This window comes from Suricata suricatta, chromosome 12 (genome assembly GCF_006229205.1).
Source record: "Suricata suricatta isolate VVHF042 chromosome 12, meerkat_22Aug2017_6uvM2_HiC, whole genome shotgun sequence".
Lineage (NCBI taxonomy): Eukaryota > Metazoa > Chordata > Mammalia > Carnivora > Herpestidae > Suricata > Suricata suricatta.
In genome coordinates, this window is record NC_043711.1 from 64,993,920 (window position 1) to 65,015,671 (window position 21,752).

The following is a 21,752-nucleotide window of genomic DNA, read 5'->3' on the forward strand; positions in this document are numbered from 1 at the left end:
CTGAGTAGGTTTTATTTCTCACAAAACAAAGTCAGCATTACCTTTCTATCCTCTGATTGTATCTCCTAAAGAAAACGTGAATAGTAATATTCATACTTAGTGAAAAGATCAGTGGCACAACTTACCAAAACCTAATAATGAGTAGCTTGAATCTGCCTTTTGAGAGCAAGTTTATCCTGTGTAATTGTTGTAGGTTTGTTAACAGAGCAGCATTATTTGTAATGTTCTTCTTCTTCTTTTTTTTTTTCAAGTTCATTTATTTATTTGAGAGAGTGGGGAAAGGGCAGAGGAAGGAGGAGAGAGAAAATCTAAAGCGGGCTCCATGACCAGATCATAGCTCGGAGCTCAATCTCATAACCATGAGAACATGACCTGAGTCAAAATTAAGAGTCAGATGCTTAAGCAACTGAGCCACCAGGCACCCCTACTTGCAGTGTTCGTTAGAATTGGTTATCACAACACACACACACACACACACACACACACACACACACACTTTATAGAAGACTGGAGCCATGATAAATACGTGGGGAGGAGGATTAATAAAGAAGTAAAGTGAGAGGCGCCTGGGTGGCTCAGTTGGTTGAGCATCCAACTTCGGCTCAGGTCATGATCTCACAGTTTGTGGGTTCGAGCCCTGCATCAGGCTCTGTGCTGACAGCTAGCTCAGAGCCTGGAACCTGCTTCAGATTCTGTGTCTCCCTTTCTCTCTGACCCTCCCCTGCTCGTGCGGTCTCCCTCTGTCTCTCAAAAAAAAAAAAAAAAAAACAAACTTAAAAATAATAAAAAATTTAAAAAAAGAAGTAAAGTGAGAAAAGACTTAAGCCATAATTCCGTGCTTCAAATAGAGCAGTCAAAGAGACTGAGTCCCAAGCCGGGAGCCTGGGAGGAGGAAGCACCAAATCTTAAAAGGTATATTTAGGAAATCTGTCAGGTCATGCCGATAACTCTTTTAGAACCAGTCGCAGGCATTCATAGTTCCCTTGGGGAGAGGAGTCCATACTGGGCTAGCTGCAGACACCCAGAACCACGGCTCTAGAGCATGTTGCAGAGGACATGGGTGGCAGAAAAACCATTCCAAAGGCTCTTGTAGAATCCACCATGAGGTAAGGAGTGTAACAAGGTGGCCGGTGTGATCTGGAACACGAGTGCAATGGGAAGGGAGGCACAACAAGACACTGCATCCGAATGCCCTTTGCCCCAGCTGCTGGGAAACGTAACTCGAGTTTCTCTGGAGAGAGAAACTGCAAGAGCCAGATTAATCAGGGAGATGCACCATGGGGCTTGGTGTCAATACTGAGGAAACAGGACTTCCCCTCTAGAAAGCCTGACCCTATGTATTTTTCCTCCCTCTGCGTCTCTGCTCTGCTCATCTTATATTAATAAGCCTTGCAACCTGATGGGAAGGGAGATTTCCCCACTGGAGAGGCGGAGGCAGGAGCGTCTGCAGGTAGCTAAGGTGATGCTGGCAGCCACAGAGGCAGCAGAGGCAGCAGTTGTGGGGATGGCTTGGCAAGATCACCTTGCTTGCTGCTGAGGGTGAGGGAGCCCCACAGGCCCCAAGCCATGACACAGATGGGCCCTGGGTCATTCTGCTGGTGGTTGAGCCAAAGAGCAGTAAAAAGAATTACAGGATGGGGGGGGGGGCGCCTGGGTGGCTCAGTCGGTTAAGCAGCCGGCTTCGGTTCAGGTCATGATCTCACAGTTCGTGGGTTCAAGCCCCGCATCGGGCTCTGTGCTGACAGCTAGCTCAGAGCCTGGAGCCTGCTTCAGATTCTGTGTCTCCCTCTCTCTCTGACCCTCCCCTGCTCGCACTATCTCTATCTCCCAAAAATAAATAAAAATCATTAAAAAAAAAAAGATTTACAGGATAGAAATTGCTTTGTTGCATTTTTTTTTCTGGTTATTAAAAAAAAAATGCAAGTTTGTTAGGAAAAGAAAAAAAACAACCCTGAAAAGAGAAAGAAAGGATTCCAAAGTCATTGTTCCAACACCTTTTTGTCCAAAAATTAAAAAGAACTAAAAAAAATTTAATTACACAAATTGTCCAAGAATACCTTCTCCTTACAAAAAAAAATTAAAAAGACCAGATAGAAAACTTCATCTTCACTGCCCTGCATTTCATTGTCCCTCACCAAAATTAAGCCCTGTCATTGGTGTGGAATGTGTCCTCCAGCGGTCGTGCGGTACATCCACACTCTAATAATACACATTTGCACATATGTACATACACCACTGATAGGCCAATACAGACATAGTTTTCATATTCCTGTGATTTAAAAAAGAAAAAGTTAATAGTACTTTCCATTATCAACTTGCTTCCCTACATTTGGAAGGCAACCAAATGGCTTACTTTATCACTTCTCTCAGTTCTGTGCTCAGATGTCACCTCCTCAGTGAGGCTTTCCCTGATTATCCCATCTAAAATTACCACACATCCCTGACCTCCCAGTTCCCTTCTCTGCTTTATGTTTCTCTGTAACATTCATCATCATTGAACCTACAACATTTTTCACTTGTTTATCTAATTTACTTTCTATCCCTCTGCCCATTTAAATATAAGCTCCACAAGAACAGGGATTTTAAACCGTTTTTTTTCACTTCTGTATTCCTAGCACCTAGAAGAGTGTTGACACACAGTAAGTTGTGAATAAATATTTGTTGAGTAATAAATGAATTAGGTTCCAAAGAGTTGGTGGGAAGACATGGCAGGTGTAGACACCATGCCTATGGGGCAGCCGCCATCTTGTGAGCGTGGGCACCAAGCCACACACTGAGGACAACAGAATGAAGAGTGACTCACCACACCAGCCCTGAACTGCCTACCTTGAGACTCTGTGCTCTCAGACAAAAAGCAGGTCGTCTTTGGTTAAACTATTATTGGCTGCCTGCTGTGTGCACCTGCATGCGATCCTAGCTGATACCAGTCAATACAGCTCAGAGAGCTGAGATGTATTCTGAGGGTGGAAAGAGAAGAGAGCTGGGGACAGAAGCCACTGGAACCCCAGGAATTGAAAGATATGAAAACAAAGAGGATCTCTTAAAGAGGCTAAGAAGAGAAAACCCAGAAGCAAGTGGCATCATAGGCCTAAGAAAGGTGCTTCAAGAAGGAGGATATTCAAGTCAGCAGACTCAAATATTGATGAGCAGTCCTAGGAGGGGAAATGGGTTGTTGGACTGAGAACTTGGGGGACAGACGTTGAGAGAGTGTCTTTCTGAGAACTCCTATTTTCTCTGTGAAGGCGCTGCAGGACCATCTGTGGTGGCTAATTTTATGTGTCAAGTTGGTTGGCCTTTGGTCAAATGCTAATCAAGACACTGATGTGAAGGTATTTTGTAGATGTGATTAAAATAATCAATAGAAATGGAGTAAATTATTAACCTCCATAATGTGGCTTGGCCTCATCCATTCAACCCATTCAATTGAAGGACTGAACAACAAAATCTTGAAGTTTTCTGCAGAAGGAATTAGCTCAAGAATGTAACGTTAGAAATCCTTCCTGGGGGTGCCTGGGTGTCTCAGTCAGTTGAGTATCCAACTCTGGATCTCATCTCAGGTCTTGATCTGGGGGTCATGAATCAAGCCCCACATTGGAGCTTGGAGCCCACCATGGAGCCTACTTTAAAAAAAAAAAAAGGCTTCCTGAATTTCCCAGCCTGCTGACTTGCCCTACAGATTTCAAACTCAATATTGCAATCTCACCTCTTACCGGAATTGCCAACCTGCCCTCCAGATTTCAGACTCCTCAGCCCCAACAATTGCATAAGCCACCTCCTTGAAATAACCATCCCATACATATATAATATATACATATAATATATATGCATTTATGTATATATGTATGTATGAATGTGTATGTATATGTATGTGTGTGTATATATATGTATTCTGATGTGTATTTTGATATGTTGTATTTTGTGGATAGTGAAATTGAACATCTTTTCATATCTTTTAACCGTGTGCCTTCTGTAAACTTGAACATTTCATATCAAACTCTAAAGTAAGTCTTTGCTTCAGAAACTTGGGCCACTTATATATGGTTGTTTTTTTATTTCATTTAAAAATGTCACAAATGGCTGATTTTTGAAACGGATCTTGTCCTTCCCTTTTCCACTGGGAGTTTGTTTTTTTGTTATTGATTTGTAATTTTCATTACCTAGTCCTTTGTCTTTTGTCTAATATGCAAACCATCCCCCTGTGTTTGTTTTAGCTTTTAATATTGGTTAGGGTTTTGTTGGGCTTGAGGGGGTATTGTAACACAAAAGAGTTTATATTTTAGATTGGCAAACCTTCCAATCTTTTCCTCTGAGGCAGTTATTTATTTTTATAAATGTTGGCCACATATAAAGACTTTTTGCTTTCACATGAAAAAGACACAATCAATCAGATTATCCAACAGATACATTTTTAAATTTAAGAATGGAGTTTATGGTGTTCATTATCGTTTTAGTATTTTGAACCTCTGGATGCATGGGAAAGTCTTAATATATTATTTTTCCTAAAATCTCAAATGGTTTCATTTACTGAAGAAATCTGTTACTGCAACTGCTAAAAGGTTGGTGACTTTTGGAAAAAGAGGGATGTTTTCCTTTTCTTAGTTTTTTTAATGTTTATTTTTGAAAGAGAGAAAGAGCACACATGAGCACGGGAAGGTCAGAGAGAGAGGGAGACATAGAATCCAAAGACAGGCTCCAGGCTCTGAGCTAGCTCTCAGCACAGAGCCCAACACAGGGCTCAAATCCACAAACCACGAGATCGTGACCTCAGCCAAAGCCGGATGCTCAACCGACTGAGCCACCCAGGCGCCCCAATGTGTTCCTTTTCCATGAAGGCTTGGCTATTCCACAGCACTGTGAAAAACACTGGGTCCCTCCCTAGCTTCAGGTGATGGATATTGAGAAAGAGTAAGCCATTCAAAGCAGAAATAGGGTTTAAACGCCATATGTTATTCTCAACATTGTGTTGATTTAATAGGAACTTACATACAAATATTTTAAAATTACATAATTTATTTCTTAATACCTACATTAAAACCAGCATAGAATGAACACAGTTTTTTGTTTTGTTTTGTTGTATTATTGTCACTTAAGGGTTGATCCATTAAAACAAATACATAAACTTCAGAAGTGCCTGGGTGGCTCGGGCTTTAGCTCAGGTCATGATCTTGCGGTTTGTGAGTTTGAGCCCCATGTCAGGCTCTAGGCTTACAGCTCAGAGTCTACAGCTTGCTTCAGATTCTGTGTCTCCCTGTCTCTGCCCCTCCCCTGCCCACACTCTGTCTCTCTTTTTCTTTCCCTCAAAAATAAATAAAGATTTTTAAAAATTCTGACTCTTAATTTTGGCTCAAGTCATGACCCCAGGCTCTCTGACAGAACAGAGCCTGCCTGGGATTCTCTCTCTCCTTTCTCTCTGCCCCTTCCCTTGCTTGTGCTCTCTCTCGCTCTTTCTCTTTCTCAAAATACATAAATAAATGTTAAAAAAAATAAAGGAACTCCAGGTCACTTAATGATCTGAAAACCGTGATGCAGGGTTCTAGCAGCTGCTGCCAGCCCTCCTCCTGTGTCCCCGTCCACTCTCTAATGCTGAAGGCTGCCTACTCTGAACTACCTGCCATTTTCTGTCCCATGTCCTAGAGTGTTGATGCCCTTGGGAGCAGTTCCCAACCAAAGATGGACAGAGAGTTGTGGATAAGTACCCAGCTTTCTCCCTCCTTGGGTGGGATAGTTCTGTGGGGTATCGTGTTCTGTCCCTTAGAGTTGCCAGATACAGTGAGCTCCAGCTGCCCACAGAGGTGTTGATGACATTCCTGCAATTGCAGGAGCCGCCTTCCCATCCTGCCTGTTTTCCCCCACTCATCTACTGGTGTGACACGATCCTCTATCAAATATACCGCTCGCGTCTGGGGCTGCTTCTGGGGGATTCCAAACCATGACAAATGCTTAAAGTCCATCAGCCTACATGCAAAAAAAGAAAAAAAAATAATCCTTAATATCTATTAAGCACTTACTATGTGCCACCCATCACTCTGAACACATCATGTAGCCCTGACAACATCTTTTGGGAACTACGCTTCTCCCAGTTTCTAGATGGGGCATGTGAGGCTTAGAGAGATTAAGTCTCTTTTCTGAGACCACATAGCTAATGGGCCACAAAGAATTTTCAAAGTTCATTTATTTATTTTTGAAAGAGAGAGAGTGTGCAAAGGAAGAGGCAAAGAGAGAATCCCAAGCAGGCTCCACACTCTTAGTGTAGGGCACACAACATGGGACCCGAACTCATGAAACCCTGAGATCATAACCTGAGTCAAAATCAAGAGTCAGACGCTTAACCAACTAAACCACTCAGACATGCCATGGGTTGCAAAGAATTTAAACCTAGACGATTGGATTCAATGTCCATGATTTAATCCATACATACACCAGCACAGTATATCAGCTTACTTCAAATAACGTCACTGGTACAATATTTAATAGGCCTTGGGAGGGCATTTTGCTAATACTTGAGCGGGTTGATTTTTTTCGCAGTCCCCAGCAATCATAATATTGCCTAACGTGGATTGTCTGCACTCACCCAACTGAAGTCCGAGTCACTGCAAGAAGCTTCTATTCTTTCCCAATCACGTCAAGACATTTTCTCCAGGCCCTTCTAACAGGTAAGTCTATTTTTGCAGCTAACTACGGTTCCTGCTGTTTTTGTCAAACCTAGCTTCCCAGCTTACAATTTATTGTATGATAAAGGTCACCATTTAATGCCCTGATAATCAGCTGAGCGGATCCAGGATTTTAGCTGGATGTGATGTTATGCGAGGCATGTTCATTACTGGTTTGAAAGGCAGCATTTCTTGGGCTCTGGATGACCGTTACTTGAACTGAAATATTCTTCCAGCCACTGACCTTATCTAGTTTTTTCTTTGTTACATGGCAAAATATTAGGCTCTCCTTCTGGTCCTACCGTTGGTCTTCAGAAAGACTAAAACAAATGTTTTGTGGTTCCTAGAAAATGTTGTTAAATTGTTTCCCAAGTTAGGTCATTGCAGTTGCAAAATTCTTATTTTGGTCAAACACTTGGCCAAAAACAACAGAGGCAGTGGTCAGCCATTATTTCAGGAAAAAGAAATCTTGGGATTTGCTAAGGATGGTTATCTTTCCACTGGAACAGAGACCAATTCCTCCAGCTGGGCCTAAACTAATTTTGAGATAAATCTCTTTTTCTCCTTGCAGAGATACACTTTCATTTACTGGCTGATTTCCCCAGTTTTTGAAATGGCCCCATAAAATTTTGGAAGGCATTTTAACTTTATAAGGCAATTATATTAAATTAATTGTCAGAAACTTCTTGAACCAACTTGAAATCAAAACAAACCATTTTCTCAGGCTGTAGACTCTAATTCCACTCTAATTTTTAAAAAAAATGTTTATTTATTTTTGAGAGATAGAGAGAGACACACACAGAGTGTGAGTGGGGGAGGGGCAGAGAGAAAGAGAGACAGAATCTGAAACAGGGTCCAGGCTCTGAGCTGTCAACACAGAACCCTACCTGGGGCTCGAACTCGCAAACAGTAAGTTCGCCTGAACCAAAGTTGGACTCTCAACCAACTGAGCGAGCCAGGTGCCCCCAACCACTCTAATTTTTTTTTTACTGAGTATTTAAATTTAGGGGACCATTTAAAATAATGTACTTGAGAAGGCTGGTTCTCTTTTTTGAGCTTTCAGGGATTGAAGAAAGAACAAATTTCTATCCATCAATTTTAGTCACTGTGTTATAGCAAATACTCGAAACCCAGGAAGAGACTTTTATGTCCAGATTGCAATATCGTCCCCAAAGACCAGAGACCACCAGGGAAACCGAGTCACGCATGCAAAAGCAAAGGGCATTTATTACGGGCTTAAGATCGCCAGGCCTAAGTTCGGTCTCACAGACCTCACCAATGCAGTGGATCCATGCTGAGAGCCCTGAACAAGGGCTGAGCAGGGTTTTTATGGGGTTTGGGAAGGGGGAGTTACAGGAAATTGTGACATAGGTACCGTGATCCAATCATTATCGCATAACATCATTGGCAACAACTTTAACCATACATTTTGTTTAGAGCATTAGTTACTCTTGGTGGGACCCAATCACAACATCTAGAGTATCTTTATAAATAACCAGTTACAGTGTGTGCCAAGGACCCCCACGTGGGGTGAGTAACTGGTTAATCTAGTATTAAACAACAGGTAACTATGGTTTCCATCTACAGGCCTGCCCTTAGGAATGTTAAGGGTGTTAGCTGGCTGCTTCTGATTGGGTGTTAACAAGGGTGGTCTCTCCTGCCTTAGGCAATGTGTAACTGCCTGAAATTTAGGCCTTTAAGGTCAGAGGGGAAACTTAAAGCCTGTCATGGAGTCAGTTTGGTTCAGACCTGTGTTCTTTCAAGACAAATGACAAGCAAGCACTCAGGGAATCAGAAGATTATTTATTTCCTACCGGTGCCAGCTCAGCGGAATCACCTCCAAAGTCTGAGCATCCGGCTCCGGTTATACTGATATTTTATATATAAGTGCTTCCGGGTTGGACAGGACTAGTGTAGTCAGGCTTCAGGTTCCTGGCTTCTGGCCGATGCAAGAGGCAGGTAAGATTGCAGAAGCCAAAAGCATGCAGAAGGAGAGGCGGGGAATGTCTGGCCTCGGACATCTGGCTGGCCCTTTTTATTTGTGTTTACCAGCTTTCCTCCTCAACTGGAGAGATGGATCAGTATTATTTCATAGTTAACATGGTTCCAGTGAATGTTGAACAACTGAGTTTTAAGGGAAGAAATGTCCCGAAGTGTCTTCATAGCGTTTGTCAACTCCTGTAGTGTAAAAACTCCAGCATTGCTGATTTCAAGCTATCAGTGAGGTGTTAACCAGCTCCCCAAATTCCTGGAAATACAATAGTTGGCTTTTATGAGCTCCTGAGAGGCAGCTCCAGAATAATACTGCAAATGACTCAGCCAAACAGTGCTCCAAATGCAGGCTTGGGGACACTGGAGTGTTGCCTCTGTGATGTCCTGGAATTGGTCTTAGAGGTCCCTAGGATATCAGGTAGCCAATCTTGACGAAGTGGCATTTTCAGACCCAGCGTGTGTTACCCAAAAACCCAGGTTAGCTTGAAAAAAATAAGGTACTCAAGGGAGCGCTGGATCCTAAATATCCCATTTGATTCTCATCCTTGCAGATTCTAAGTCCTACAATTAGGGTCACTGAGGATAATCCAGAAGGCATTTTAGACACGGGGACCACTCACGGCTCTGTGGCTTGTTTAAACTGCTATGTTCAGCACAGGCAGACCGCAGAACAAAATAAGCAACCGGAACCCAGCTTGGAGGCCACCCTTTGTAATGGACTACATTTCAGGTTTACATCTGAAAAGCCACAGAGGCTGAGAATGCCTGGGGAATGTCTTCATTATCTATCACTTGAGGGCAGCTCTTCTTTTTTTCATCTTCTTAAAATAGAAAGCTCTTATTCAAGGAATTATTATTTTTTTCTTTTATTGTGTCTGTGAACGCGGTCATTTTGCTGACTGGTGCAGTTTTCTTTCTCAACAAATGTATTTTTGTCCTGTCCCTCTATATTTCCTCTAATAAGAAAGACAAGCAAACAAACAAACAAACAAAACAAAAACAAAAACAAAAAACTATACCCATCGCAGCGGAGAGCAAAGCAAATTTCACCTTAGGGCTGCTTACAAAATTTAACCACATCTTTTGAAACACCCACTCAGCAAACATGAAGTAAGAGGGTCAGGCCTCTGGCACGGCTCTGGATAAGAGCCCCGTGCTTCATCTCTCGCCAATCAACACTCACCTTCCCCATTTGAAAGTTTCAAGATGAACTTCCCAATATTCAAAATCTTTGTCTTTATTTCAAGTTTCTTTCTAAGCTTCATTTGTCGCTTAATTCCTTTCAGCAGGTACCTACATTATTTCAGAAGTTTTACTGGCTGATGAGTGAGATATTGCCTCTGACTGCATTCTTCTGGATCTAGCAGGAAATGAATGGTATAAACAAAGAGTTTAACTGAAGAGATTTTAATGAAGGGACAACTTCCAGAAGTGTGAGCAGGGTTAAGGGAATCAGTAAAGCATGGTAAAGGGCCCAGAACTAGCAACAGCAGGAAGCAAGAGATGCCACGAAAGGGTAATTTTGCTTAGAGGGGAAGGGAAGCAGGAAGGAAGTCTCTCTGATCTCCTGCCAGTGACCTCCATTTGCCAAACCCAACAGGAAGCCCAAGGGCACGGGAGGCAGGTGAAACAATCTAGGAGGGGCTAGCCTTTTAGGGTTTCCAGCATCCAGGAGGAGCTAGTCTTTTTGGGTTTCCAGGATCCTGGGGAAGGATGGAGGATGGATCTGGAATGATCATCTAGTGGAGAGTGGGAACTATAATGAACAGCCTTAACATCTGCCCTGCATTTAAAGAGCTCTGGGCTAGTTAGAACAATCTTGTGAGCAGGTCTGCCTGGATAGCAGAGAGGTGGAGCCTTAGCCAGGAGAGGCCCTATGGGGGCCCTATGTGGGGCTCAGGTGTGTGGAACTGAAGACTTCTCTCAACAGTCTTCTTCATAAATTAATATGCTGAGCTGATGAGTGGGGGGTGGGGGTTGAAAGGAGTAAGAAAGATACTGGTTTCTGAGCGCCTGGGTGGCTCAGTCGGTTAAGCCTCCGACTTCGGCTCAGGTCAGATCTCACGTTCGTGGGTTCGAGCCCCGCGTCAGGCTCTGTGCTGACTGCTAGCTCAGAGCCTGGAGCCTGCTTCAGATTCTGTGTCTCCCTCTCTCTCTGACCCTCCCCCTCTCATACTCTGTCTCTCTCTGTATCAAAAATAAATAAAACATTAAAAAAAATAAAGATACTGGTTTCCAAACCAGGCGACAAAGACAAATGAAGAAAAGGGTGGTATCTGCTTGGGTGAGAAGAAAAGTCAGGAGACAAAAATATTAGATAAATGAAGGGGTGGGAGTTAGCAAGGTCATCCTGAGCAGTGGTAGAGAGTGGAACAGTAGGACAATTTTCACATCATTATAGTCCTTCACCAAATGAACTTGTAAGGTTTAATAGATGGAGACAGAGATTGGAGGACAAAGAGACCATGTTATGGAGCCACGAAGGCCTTTATTGGGATCTGCGATTCCCGGGCGAGGTTCCGTGACTCTGGAGCAGGGAGTCAGGGAAGTCGCGCCCGATATGGGAGAGCAAGGTGTTTTATGGGTGCAGGAGTTCCAGGTTTGAGCTCAGGTGGGCCGATAGCCAAGTAGGGGCATCTTTGGACGGTGGCAGGATTCAACTGGCTGTTCGCTTCGGTGGGGAGGGGGATGCTGGAATTCCATGGTGAGGCATTACAGTTTGAGACAGTCCAGATTGAGATGGGGGGTCGTCAGTCCTGGTGGCACCTGGACCTGTTATCTGGCCTGCAATAAAATGGCCGCTGGTGCTTTCCAAATGGCTTGGGTCCTCCCAGGTTTGCAAGTGGGGGTTGTCAGTGCTTGAAGCTCTCCACAGCAAAGTGGCTGCTCAGTTGCTTTCCTTTGGCAACTCTTACAGAACTAACAAGTCAAATGGTTGGAATAGGTAGTTCTTTGAATTTTGGTCAGACTCATATGCCTGTCAAACAATGGTAATCTTACTCAAACAGGCTATCGTTATAAATTTCATTGAAAACCTTCACATGGAGTTTAAGTACAAGAATTGAAGACTAGGGCTTAAATGTATAGTCTTAGCATCCCTTACTGTGCTTTCAAACTGTGTGCAGAGTCTGAAAATTGTGGATAAAATAACTTGGAATATCATCCCTCCCAATTTCAGCTTAAAGCTAAAAAGTTGGATGAACTTGGGGAGATAAGAACATCTTCTCTTATGAAACAGTTAAATCAGTTCCTCGTGATATCCACAGGAAAATACATATGACCCCGTAAAAATGATCTATCAGATGTATGTTTAAATCTGTAAATGTGTATTTCTATCAGAAACACCTTCATGGATATGTGTGTCTAATTCCTTAGTATTCATTTCCTAAGTGGTATAAACCAAGGTCTCGAACATCCTCCTTTTAGGGCAAAGTGGGCATGCCAGTTGGCCAACTGTGGCTCAATGATACATCAAACCACTTGACAATCCATTACCAGAAGAAAAGAAGCTGTGGTTCAGATGTAAGCTGACCCAGCTTAAGAGTGGTGGTGGCTCTGTTTAGTGATATCTTACGGAGAAGTACAGAGCAGAAATATGAATAGCATGGCTAGATTTAAATCTGTAAGAAATTATAACTGTGAAAGAGACTTCTCCAAATTTGGTCCTGAGGATGGTGCCTGCTGGGACAATGACTCATTTCTGCATCCCTGAGGTCATGGGTATGGTCACTTTTCATGCATAGCCAGAATGATGATGCGTGAGTAGGTGCAATAATGTCTAAGAGACATTACAAGGTAGTGTCCCATTGTCTGGCTGTTCAGGGAAGGTAAGTCCACATATGTTTCAAAAGCCCTTCATTATTATTGGCATTCAACTTCCACCATAATCATCAGTGAAATCCTGGTTGCTGAGGGACGCATGGGTGGCTCAGTTGGTTGAGCATCTGACTTCAGCGCAGGTCATGATCTTGCAGTTTGTGGGTTCAAGCCCCGTGTCGGGCTCTGTGCTGATAGCTCAGAGCCTGGAGCCTACTTCGGATTTTGTGTCTCCCTCTCTCACCGCCCCTTCCCCCACTCATGCTCTGTCTCTCTCTGTCTCTCAAAAATAAGTAAACATTTAAAAAAATATATCCTGGTTGCTGAGACCATATCATCTAGTAAATCAAAGGAGCAGGAGCATTTTTTGCATTTTCTTGCTATTATTAAGAAATATCTATTCTCAGCACAATTTCCCCAGAGGTGTTTGGGATTTGGGAGGGGGGTGATTTATCTTTTGTTATAATTTCAAATTTGTAAAAACACTGAAGTAGAGTACAGGGTACTCCCATATAGCCTTTACCCTAACCTACCAATTATTTACATTTTCCTCCATTTACTTTATTATTTTCTGTATTTATTTTTATATATGTGTATTGTATATGCATGTATATTACTTATTTTCTGACCAGATGAGGGAAAATTGGACAGTGTGCCTTATTATTCTTTAAACTAGCATGTATTTCCTAAGAACAAGGTCATTTTCTTACATGCCATAGTACAATTACCAAAAGCAGGCATTTTAACACTTATTATTATTTGAATATTTATTTTTAGAGAGAAAGAGACAGAAAGTGGGGTGGAGTGAAGGAAGAGAGAGAGACAGGGAGACACAAATCTGAAGCAGGCTTAGGCTCTGAGCTGTCAGCACAGAGCCGGAAGCGGGGCTCGAACCCACCAACGGTGAGAACATGACCTGAGCCAAAGTTGGATGCTTAACAGACTGAGCCACCCAAACCCCCAAACTTGTAACATTATTATCTAATTTGTATTCCATATCCAAATTTCATCAATCATCACAATAATATTCCTTTATAGCTTTTTTTTCCTAATCTAAAATCCTATTCAGCATCATGCATTGCATTTAGTTGTCATGCCTTGTCTTGGTGCCCAAGGAACATACCTGTCATCCAACAGATTTGGGGTTGTTGATACTTCCTTCAGTTTCTGTATTAGACCCTGAGAAAAGCAGGTTGGTGCTCAGTGCCCTCCTGCCTCAGATAGTATTTGAATCTGTGGCTTTACTTTCCTGGAAGTCTTCATAATCACTCATGTGTGTGCAGTTGGAGAGGGAGCCTTGCTTCTGGGTGTCTCTCCATCTGTTATCACTCTTCATGCAGACTCATCACTGGCAGGGTAGCTAAGCATACTATAAAGGCTGGGGCCTGATGGGGAGACCAGTCTAAGAGAGCAGGGGCTGGGGAATCAAGGGTCTGCCCTTTCCCTCGGGTTGCTGGTAGCCCTACTGGAAATGAACCTTTCCAGGATGGCTCATTTTTTGGGTCAATCGGCTTTTGTGGAAAGGCTTCAGGCTGTTCATCTGCACTTCCATCTGCCCCCTCCGCAATCTGCAATCTGCAACGCCCTCTGGGCGGCGGGGGGCAGGGTGTTCACTCTGAGGGCAGCGTGGCCCCCTTGTGGCGGACATTTATATATCCTGGGAAAGTGATGGCCTGTAAACAGAGAGCAAGCAGAAGCAGCAGAATGTTAGAGCAGTATTATCAGTTTACTTGGGCTGCCATAACGAAGAAACACAGGCTGGGTGGACTCAACAGCAGAGATTCTTTTTTTTTTTTTTTTTGAGCTCTGGAGTCTTAAAGTCTGAGAGTGAGGGACGGGTAGAGTTGGTTTCTCCTTGGCATGCAGATGCCCACCTTCTCCCTGTATCCTCACATGGTCTTCTCTCTGTATGTATGTCTGTGTCCTCATCTACCCTTCTTACAAGGACACCAGTCACACTGGATCAGGGCCCACTCATATGAACTTGTTTTACCTTGATTACCTCTTTAAAGGCATATCTCCAAACACAGTTTCATTCTGAGGTCCTGGGGATTAGGACTAAAATGTGGTTTTTATTTATTTTTATTTTTCATTTAAAATTTTTTAATGTTTGTTATTTATTTTTGAGAGAGGGTGGGGAGAGGGACAGAGAGAGAGGAAAACACCGAATCTGAAGCAGGCTCCAGGCTCTAAACTGTCAGCACAGAGCCCAATGCAAGGCTCAAACTCACAAACTGTGAGATCATGACGTGAACTGAAGTCAGATGCTCAACTGACTGAGCCACCCAGGTGCCCCTAAAACGTGAATTTTATAGGACACAATTTAACCCGAAACAAGAGAAAGTAGATCTTAGAGATTCTTTTGCTCAAATCCATCATTTTAGAAAACAGATGAACTGAATTGTGCAAGGCCACACAACTAGAAAACAGCAGAGACCTGGCATTTGCAGAATGCTCTTGACTACCCTTTGTGTCTGGAAAAAGCCCAAAGCAAACTCAGGATGTATGTAAACTGAAGAGAAAGCTCAAAGTTGTAGGGTATGAAATTGATTAAAAGGCAAACATCTCTGCCTATTTTACTCAGGCTTTTAAAATATATTCAGTTCTTTAATTAAGAATGTTAATAAAAAATTTCAAGAGTCATATATCCAATTAACTTTAATGACAATAAGATGTGATGAACATAAAGCTTGGTATATGACACTAGTATCTGATTATGTACTTATTTATGTTCTTGTATGACTGTCGTTACCATGCATCTGGTACTTTGTTTTTCTGCGCCCCTTCATGTTTGTTATAAACATTTTCATTTATATCATCATGTCTTCCACACGATTACGATAGTTATAGACCATTTTCTCCTGTTGTTACTGCACAGTTGACTAAGCCACCTTTCCTCTGTCCTTCTCTCTCTCTCTCTTTGCTATTACGCATATATATGGCTATAAGGTAAAAGAAGTAATATTTGTTAAATGCCTACACTGCAAAATGCTTAACATATAATAAGATCAGGATTTCCACAAATGTTTTTGAAAGTAATTTCAAATTTTCTCAGAAAAATTCCAATAATGCAACACCCTTTACCTTTACCAAGGCTGACCTATTGTTACTCTTTTGCCTCATTTCCTTTCTCTCTCTTTCTCCATACATTTTTGTGTTTATGTTTCGGCTTATACTTATATATGTCATGCTTTTCAGAATCTTTTTAAAAATTCTTTAAACGTTTATTTATTTTTGAGAGACAGAGAGACATAGCGTGAGCAGGGGAAGGGCAGAGAGAGAAGGAGACACAGACTCTGAGGCAGGCTCCTGGCTCTGAACTGTCAGCACAGAGCCTGACGCCCCGCTTGAACTCACAAACTGTGAGATCATGACCTGAGCCAAAGTCCGCCACTTAACTGACTGAGCCACCCAGGTGCCCCGCATTTCAGAATCTTTTGAAAGTAAGTTGCATACGTCATGTGTTCTATCCCTTGATGGTTAAGAATATATTTTCTAAGAATAAAGATATCATTTTACTTAACTGTGGTATAGTCATAAACTTCAATAAATTTAACATTGATACAATTCTTTTATGTAATTGAGGGTCCATAATTCTAATTTTGTCACGGGATCTAGTGATGACCTTTATAGCATTTTCTTCTGCTCCAAATGTAGGAGGGAGTCCAGGAACAGTATTGCACATAGATGCTGTGTTTCTCCTTAGTTTCTCTTAATCTGGAACATTTATCTAGTCTCTCTTTTTCTTTCATGGTGTTAACATTTTGAAAGAATAGCATCCCCTTCTATTTTTATTAATAGAATGTTTCTTATTTGGAGTTTGTGCAGATGTTTCCTTATGATCAGATTCTGGCTAGACATTCAGATTATGCAGGCCAAAATAAGAGAGGCAATCTTCTCAGACAAACCAAGAAACTCTTGAGAATAAAAGAGGGTGCTATCTATACTTGTGCTGAGATAAAGGTATAAACGTGGATTCTCTCAGGTGAACTGAAATGTATGATCCTCTTCATTTTCTGGTGTCCATGCTGGAACCTGATTGGTTAAGTCACGTGCCAAAGTGGTGGGGCTAACACCTAACCTCAGCTACTTAGGCTGCTTGTGGCAGGCCAGAAGTGCCCTGTGGTCAGCCCTTGGGCCCTGGCAGTGGCAGGTAAATCTCCAGCTCTTTCACCCTTGGGTGGGGTGGCTCTGAGGCACCTGCTCTGAGCTGTTTCCCAGAGTTTCCAGTGGGACTGAGCTGCATTTCCCTAGTAAGGGTGACATGCTTATTATCACAAAGCGTGCTTTGCCTTCATCTCCTGCCTACCTCCCTGTGGGTGCTTCCCGAGATCACCTTCCAGATAAACTACTTGCACTTTAACTCTTATTTCAGGGTCTGCTTTGGGGGAACCCAAACTAAAATGACCAGTAGAGGGGAAATACAGCTGTCAATTAGTACTTGTCATATTTTATGGCCAGTTAAAAAACAGGATTCAAGAACAGGTCACAAAGTCACAAACCAGCCAGGGGTCCCACAGAATAAGCTAACTACATCAGCTTAGTTTCTTTTCTCCTGTGAGAGAAAAACCCAACTAATTATAGTAAAATTCCAATAAGAAATATTCACACTTTTAATAGCATCAACAGAGGGGAGCAGGATCTCATGACAGTACCACCAGGCGGGGACAGGCAGTGCAAATTATACAAATCTAGGGAATCTATGTTTTGGGGGGGAAATACTTTCAGAAACAAAAATCTAGGTGCAAAAGAGATATTAAAAAACCATATGCTGTAACAAGTAAAACTTCATTATAAAAATGGGTCTTAGTCTAATGATCAATGGTTGTGTTTGAGTTACCTTGGACCGTACAACTGTGTTCTGTGTTCCAACCCAAAGCCAGTCAGTCAACATTCCAAATTCACTATCTGGTGATCTTTCTGTCTAAGTCACTCAGTTTCTCCAGAGAATTTTCTCCTGCCCCAGGGAAATACATGCCAGGTGACGAGCATCCTAGAAGAGAAGTGAAGTGGTAAATGGAAAGGGAGATTGTATAGCTCATCTTTCATGACGCATCTCTTCCCTTAACTCCTTTGTTTCAGGATGGTCTCATCCTGTCCTTAGCTGTGTTTGGTGACCTTGAACTCAAAACTTCTCTTGTTCAGTTTCACCCAGCCTTCTCAGGCTGTGCAGAAATGAGGTAGGCAATCTGAAATTTTAACTGCTTCTTATGCCCTGGGCTAACGCTCTGGTTTTTTAGCTCTACACTTCACCCCCATTTTCTGTTGTATCTGGTACATCCAGTTACTTAAAACAACTTTTTTTAATGTTTATTTTTGAGAGAGACAGATCAGGAGTGGGGGAGGGGCAGAGAGAGGAGGAGACACGGAATTTGAAGCAGCCTCCAGGTTCTGAGCTGTTAGCACACAGCCTGCTGCAGGGCTCAAAATCACAAGCTGTGGGATCACCACCTGAGCTGAATTTGGGTGCTTAACCTACTGAGCCATCCAGATGCCCCTAGTACATGCAATTTCCAAGCTTTTCTGAGACTTTCACATGAACTGGCTTTTTTTTTTTTCCAGTACCCTCTGTGGCATATAAGTGTCAGCTTGCTTCCCTCTGCTAAGTCAGTTGCCACTAATCTCTCTGTTCAGCCTTCTGAAAATTTGTTTGCACATCTTGTCCACTGTGATGTTTTCTTCCTTACTTTTGTGGAGTTTTCATCTAAAAATAAATTATTTGCTGCTATTTTTGGTAGGACTTGGGAGAAGGAGTGGCGGTGATGCCCACGTTCAATCCACTGCAGCCATGAGAAGCCCGCCTTCCTTCAAACTCTCCTTTTTTGGTCCCCTGCTTTCTAGGCTCTCTGCAGTTCAGCCTCACCATGCTCAGGGAGCACCAGGCTCACTTTACTGCACCTCACTCCAGTTGTTCTCACGCTTTGTTTATGCTATTCTGCCTGAAATTCTAACTTCTCATTAACTTTCAGCTTTAGGTACAACCATAGCATTTTGAGAAGAGCTTTATTTTAGAACTTATCCCAGATTTCCTTGTGTTTTAATTAGTTGAGTAGGAATTTGTTTCCCTGAACCTTGAGGGAAGGGAGGGACTTGACCTTGTTCAACATTTATCTCCCTGAGACGACGCTTTGTGAGTAAATGTTTTCTGAGTGTTTGTTCCACTGGATTACATTGAAATAATATTTTTCTTCCATTGTTATGTTTCTGGGATATCTATTTCTTCAAATGGGGTTACTGTGTGTGGTAGACCGGGTTGCCGGTCCCAGTTGTTGACTGCAGTGTGACAGTTACATACTCACACCCTTGCCATGGCCCTGGGGGTGCCTCTCTTGACTTTGGCTGTGGCCATGTGGTTTGCTTTGATGAAAGGGGTGTCAAAGGACAGGATGCAAAAAAGGCTTGGAATGAGATTGTGTGGCTGGGTTTGCTCTTGTTCCTGTCATTGCTAGTTCTAGGACGATGAGAGACATTTGGAGCACAGATCGAAAGATCTACAGCTTGAAGGAGAGCGATCCAGCTGACCTGCAGACTTGTGAGTGCAGCACTAAATATTTCTTCTTGCATGCTGTAAGATTTAATAGATGGAGGCAGCGATGGGAGGAAAGAAAGAGACCAGGTTATGGAGCCAAGAAAGCCTTTATTGGGATCTGCGATTCCCGGGTGAGGTCCCATGACCCCGGGAGGGGGGAGTCAGGGAAGTCATGCCTGATAGGCGATGGGTGGGGGGTTTTATGGGTGAGGGGTTCTGGGTTTGATCTTGGGAGGACAGATTATCAAATAAGGGCCTTTCAGGGACATGGCGGGATGGAATAGGTTGCCTCCTCTGTCAGGGTGATGGGAAGCTGGAGCTTCATTATTGGCTGTTTCCAAATGGGGCAGGACATCCCAGGTCTGCAGGTGAGGGGCAGGGGTCGTCTGTGCATGTGTCCTCCTCCAGCCCCCAGAGAAATGGCCGCTCGGTCGCCACCTTAAGGTGATTCTTACACGTGCTACTTAGTTTTGGGGTCAGTTTGTTCTGTAGCAATATTTAACTGATAGCTGATGTCAGAGGGAGTAAGTGCTTTTATATCCTTTCTTTGTTCTGTGCTGGTTTTGCTCTCTAGGAAGCCAGAAACTAAGTTACCATGCCATCAGCATGAGACATATGTATTTACAAAAAATACTTAAGTGGCTCTCCTTGATTTGATCACAACATCTATTTTTAAATGGCTTAAGAGAAGAAACTAGAACAATAACCACACTACCACCACAACTTTGGACCTTATATTAGAGTTATTTGAAACTGAATTCATTCCATTATATTACAGTCTTTTTGGAGAAATAACTCATCAAAGATTGGTGTCCTTTCCATGAACTTTGGTAACTATAACTTTAATTTGTCATATGATTATGTGCAATCCATATAGTTGTTAATTATATGGTACTGCTAATCTGAAAACTTATTTTTAGGAAAACAACCTTCTGACAATGATTTTTAAATTGAAGACTTGGGGCACCTGTGTGGCTCAGTCGATGGTTAAGTGCTCGGCTCTTGATTTTGGCTCAGGTCATGATTTCACGGTTTGTGAGTTCAAGCCTGGCATAAGGCTTTGTGCTATTAGGGTACAACCCACGTGGGGTGCTGTCTCCCTCAGCCTCTTCCTTACCCTGCTTGCTCTCCCTCTCAAAATAAATACAAATAAAATAAAATAAAATAAAATAAAATAAAATAGGGGCTTCTGGGTGGCTCAGTCGGTTAAGTGGCTGACTTCGGCTCAGGTCATGATCTCACAGTTTGTAGGTTCAGGTCCCACATCGAACTCTGTGCTGACAGCTCAGAGCCTGGAGCCTGCTTCAGATCGTGTCTCCCTCTCTCTATCCTTCCCAGTTTACACTCTGTCTCTCTCTCTCTCTCTCTCTCTCTCTCTCTCTCAAAAATAAATAAACGTTAAAAAATTAAAAAATAAAAAACTTAAGAAAATAAATTGGAGGGCACCTGGGTGCCTCAGTCAGTTAAGCAACTGACTTTGGCTAAAGTCATGATCTCACAATTCATACGTTCATTCGGGTCTTGCATCAGGTGAGCTCCAAACCTACTTCTGGTGAACAGGAGCACCCCCCACCCCAAACCTCGATTGGTTAAAAAAAACCCCAAGAGCCCAACTTCGGGTGGGCCCTACCCCTCTCTCTCTCTGACACTCTCTCACTGCGGCCCCCTCAAGAAATAAATATTAAAAAAAAATTGGAGACATGACAAAATATTCATACGTAGGAACAGTCTCATCAAATGCTATTTGTTTCCTTCAACACTCACAATTTACTTTTAAATTTGTTAAAGCCTAGGTCTGTTATTTCCACAATACAAATTAAAATTAAACATAGTGGCAAAAAAATCTTTTATATTCTCTAAATGAGAGTTGGCCAATTAAATCTTTTAGGCTGTAAGGATTTTTTCTTTAGTTCAAAGAATCAATTATGCCAATATCCTGATGGAACTCGACTTGTTTCTCCTACTCTGGAAAAGATGGCAGAATCCACGAGAGCAAGTGTAATGTTAGAATGATAACCATGCATCTGTTTTCTTAAGTTGTTGTATAAAGAATGTTTTCCTCACGCAAATGCACAGGTATTAGTAAGAACTTACTTGCCGCACACATCACAATTTCATGAGATGGACCATTTATTTTGCATCCGTGCTTAAGAACCCCTAAGGTAAAGAGGGTTCCTAAGTGTCATGCTGTAATTATGCAAAAGAATTGCTTACGTGATCAGAAAAAAAAATGGTATTGTTGAAAAGGTCTATAATTGAGAGTTTGACTGAAAGAGGAGACAAAGCGAGGTCCCTGGGCCTTTGAGCTAGTCCAAGTTTAACAAGCTCCCTTGGGCTTCCTTCACAATTCCCAGAGGAAGCAGTCATGCCTCCCTTGTCCTTCTGACCCTCCATTCAGTCATAAAGCAACAGGCTTTAACAATCACCGAATAAAAACCTCATTGCCCAATGTAACCTTCCAACCCCCAGCGCTGCATGGTCCGCTAATCTGGCGCACAAAGGCAGGCCTGCTGCTCTTTTATTCTTCCGGAGGCTGGGTACCGCGTTGAGCTCAACAGCTGATCGGCTCTGGAACGACCCAGCTGCGTGCCGGGCCCCCCGCCCCCGATGTTTATTTAGCGGCCGGCCACCTCGGCGCACGGCCTCCCGGAGCCGGTTTGCGCGCGCTCGCCCGCACCGGAGCCATGTACCGGCGCAGCTACGTCTTCCAGACCCGCAAGGAGCAGTACGAGCGCGCCGAGGAGGCGCAGCGCGCCGCCGAGCCC

At 42.9% G+C, this 21,752-nt stretch overlaps 1 protein-coding gene across 3 annotated transcripts in view; it reads left to right on the forward strand.

The window, feature by feature from the left end:
* BFSP1 (beaded filament structural protein 1) overlaps positions 1 to 21,752 on the forward strand; it is a 73,264-nt gene that overhangs the window by 11,842 nt on the left and 39,670 nt on the right. Inside the window, exons 6-7 of one of the 3 annotated variants that reach the window (XM_029916002.1) lie at positions 6,526 to 6,653; positions 9,929 to 10,019. Coding sequence is in view for 2 of the 3 variants with exons in the window: in XM_029915999.1 (XP_029771859.1) it covers positions 21,672 to 21,752 (81 nt within the window). In the remaining variant the exon portion in view is untranslated. Of the gene's footprint in view, positions 1 to 6,525; positions 6,654 to 9,928; positions 10,020 to 17,618; positions 17,639 to 21,456 lie in introns of those variants that run through there. The other 2 variants (XM_029915999.1, XM_029916000.1) reach the window with 2 other exon arrangements.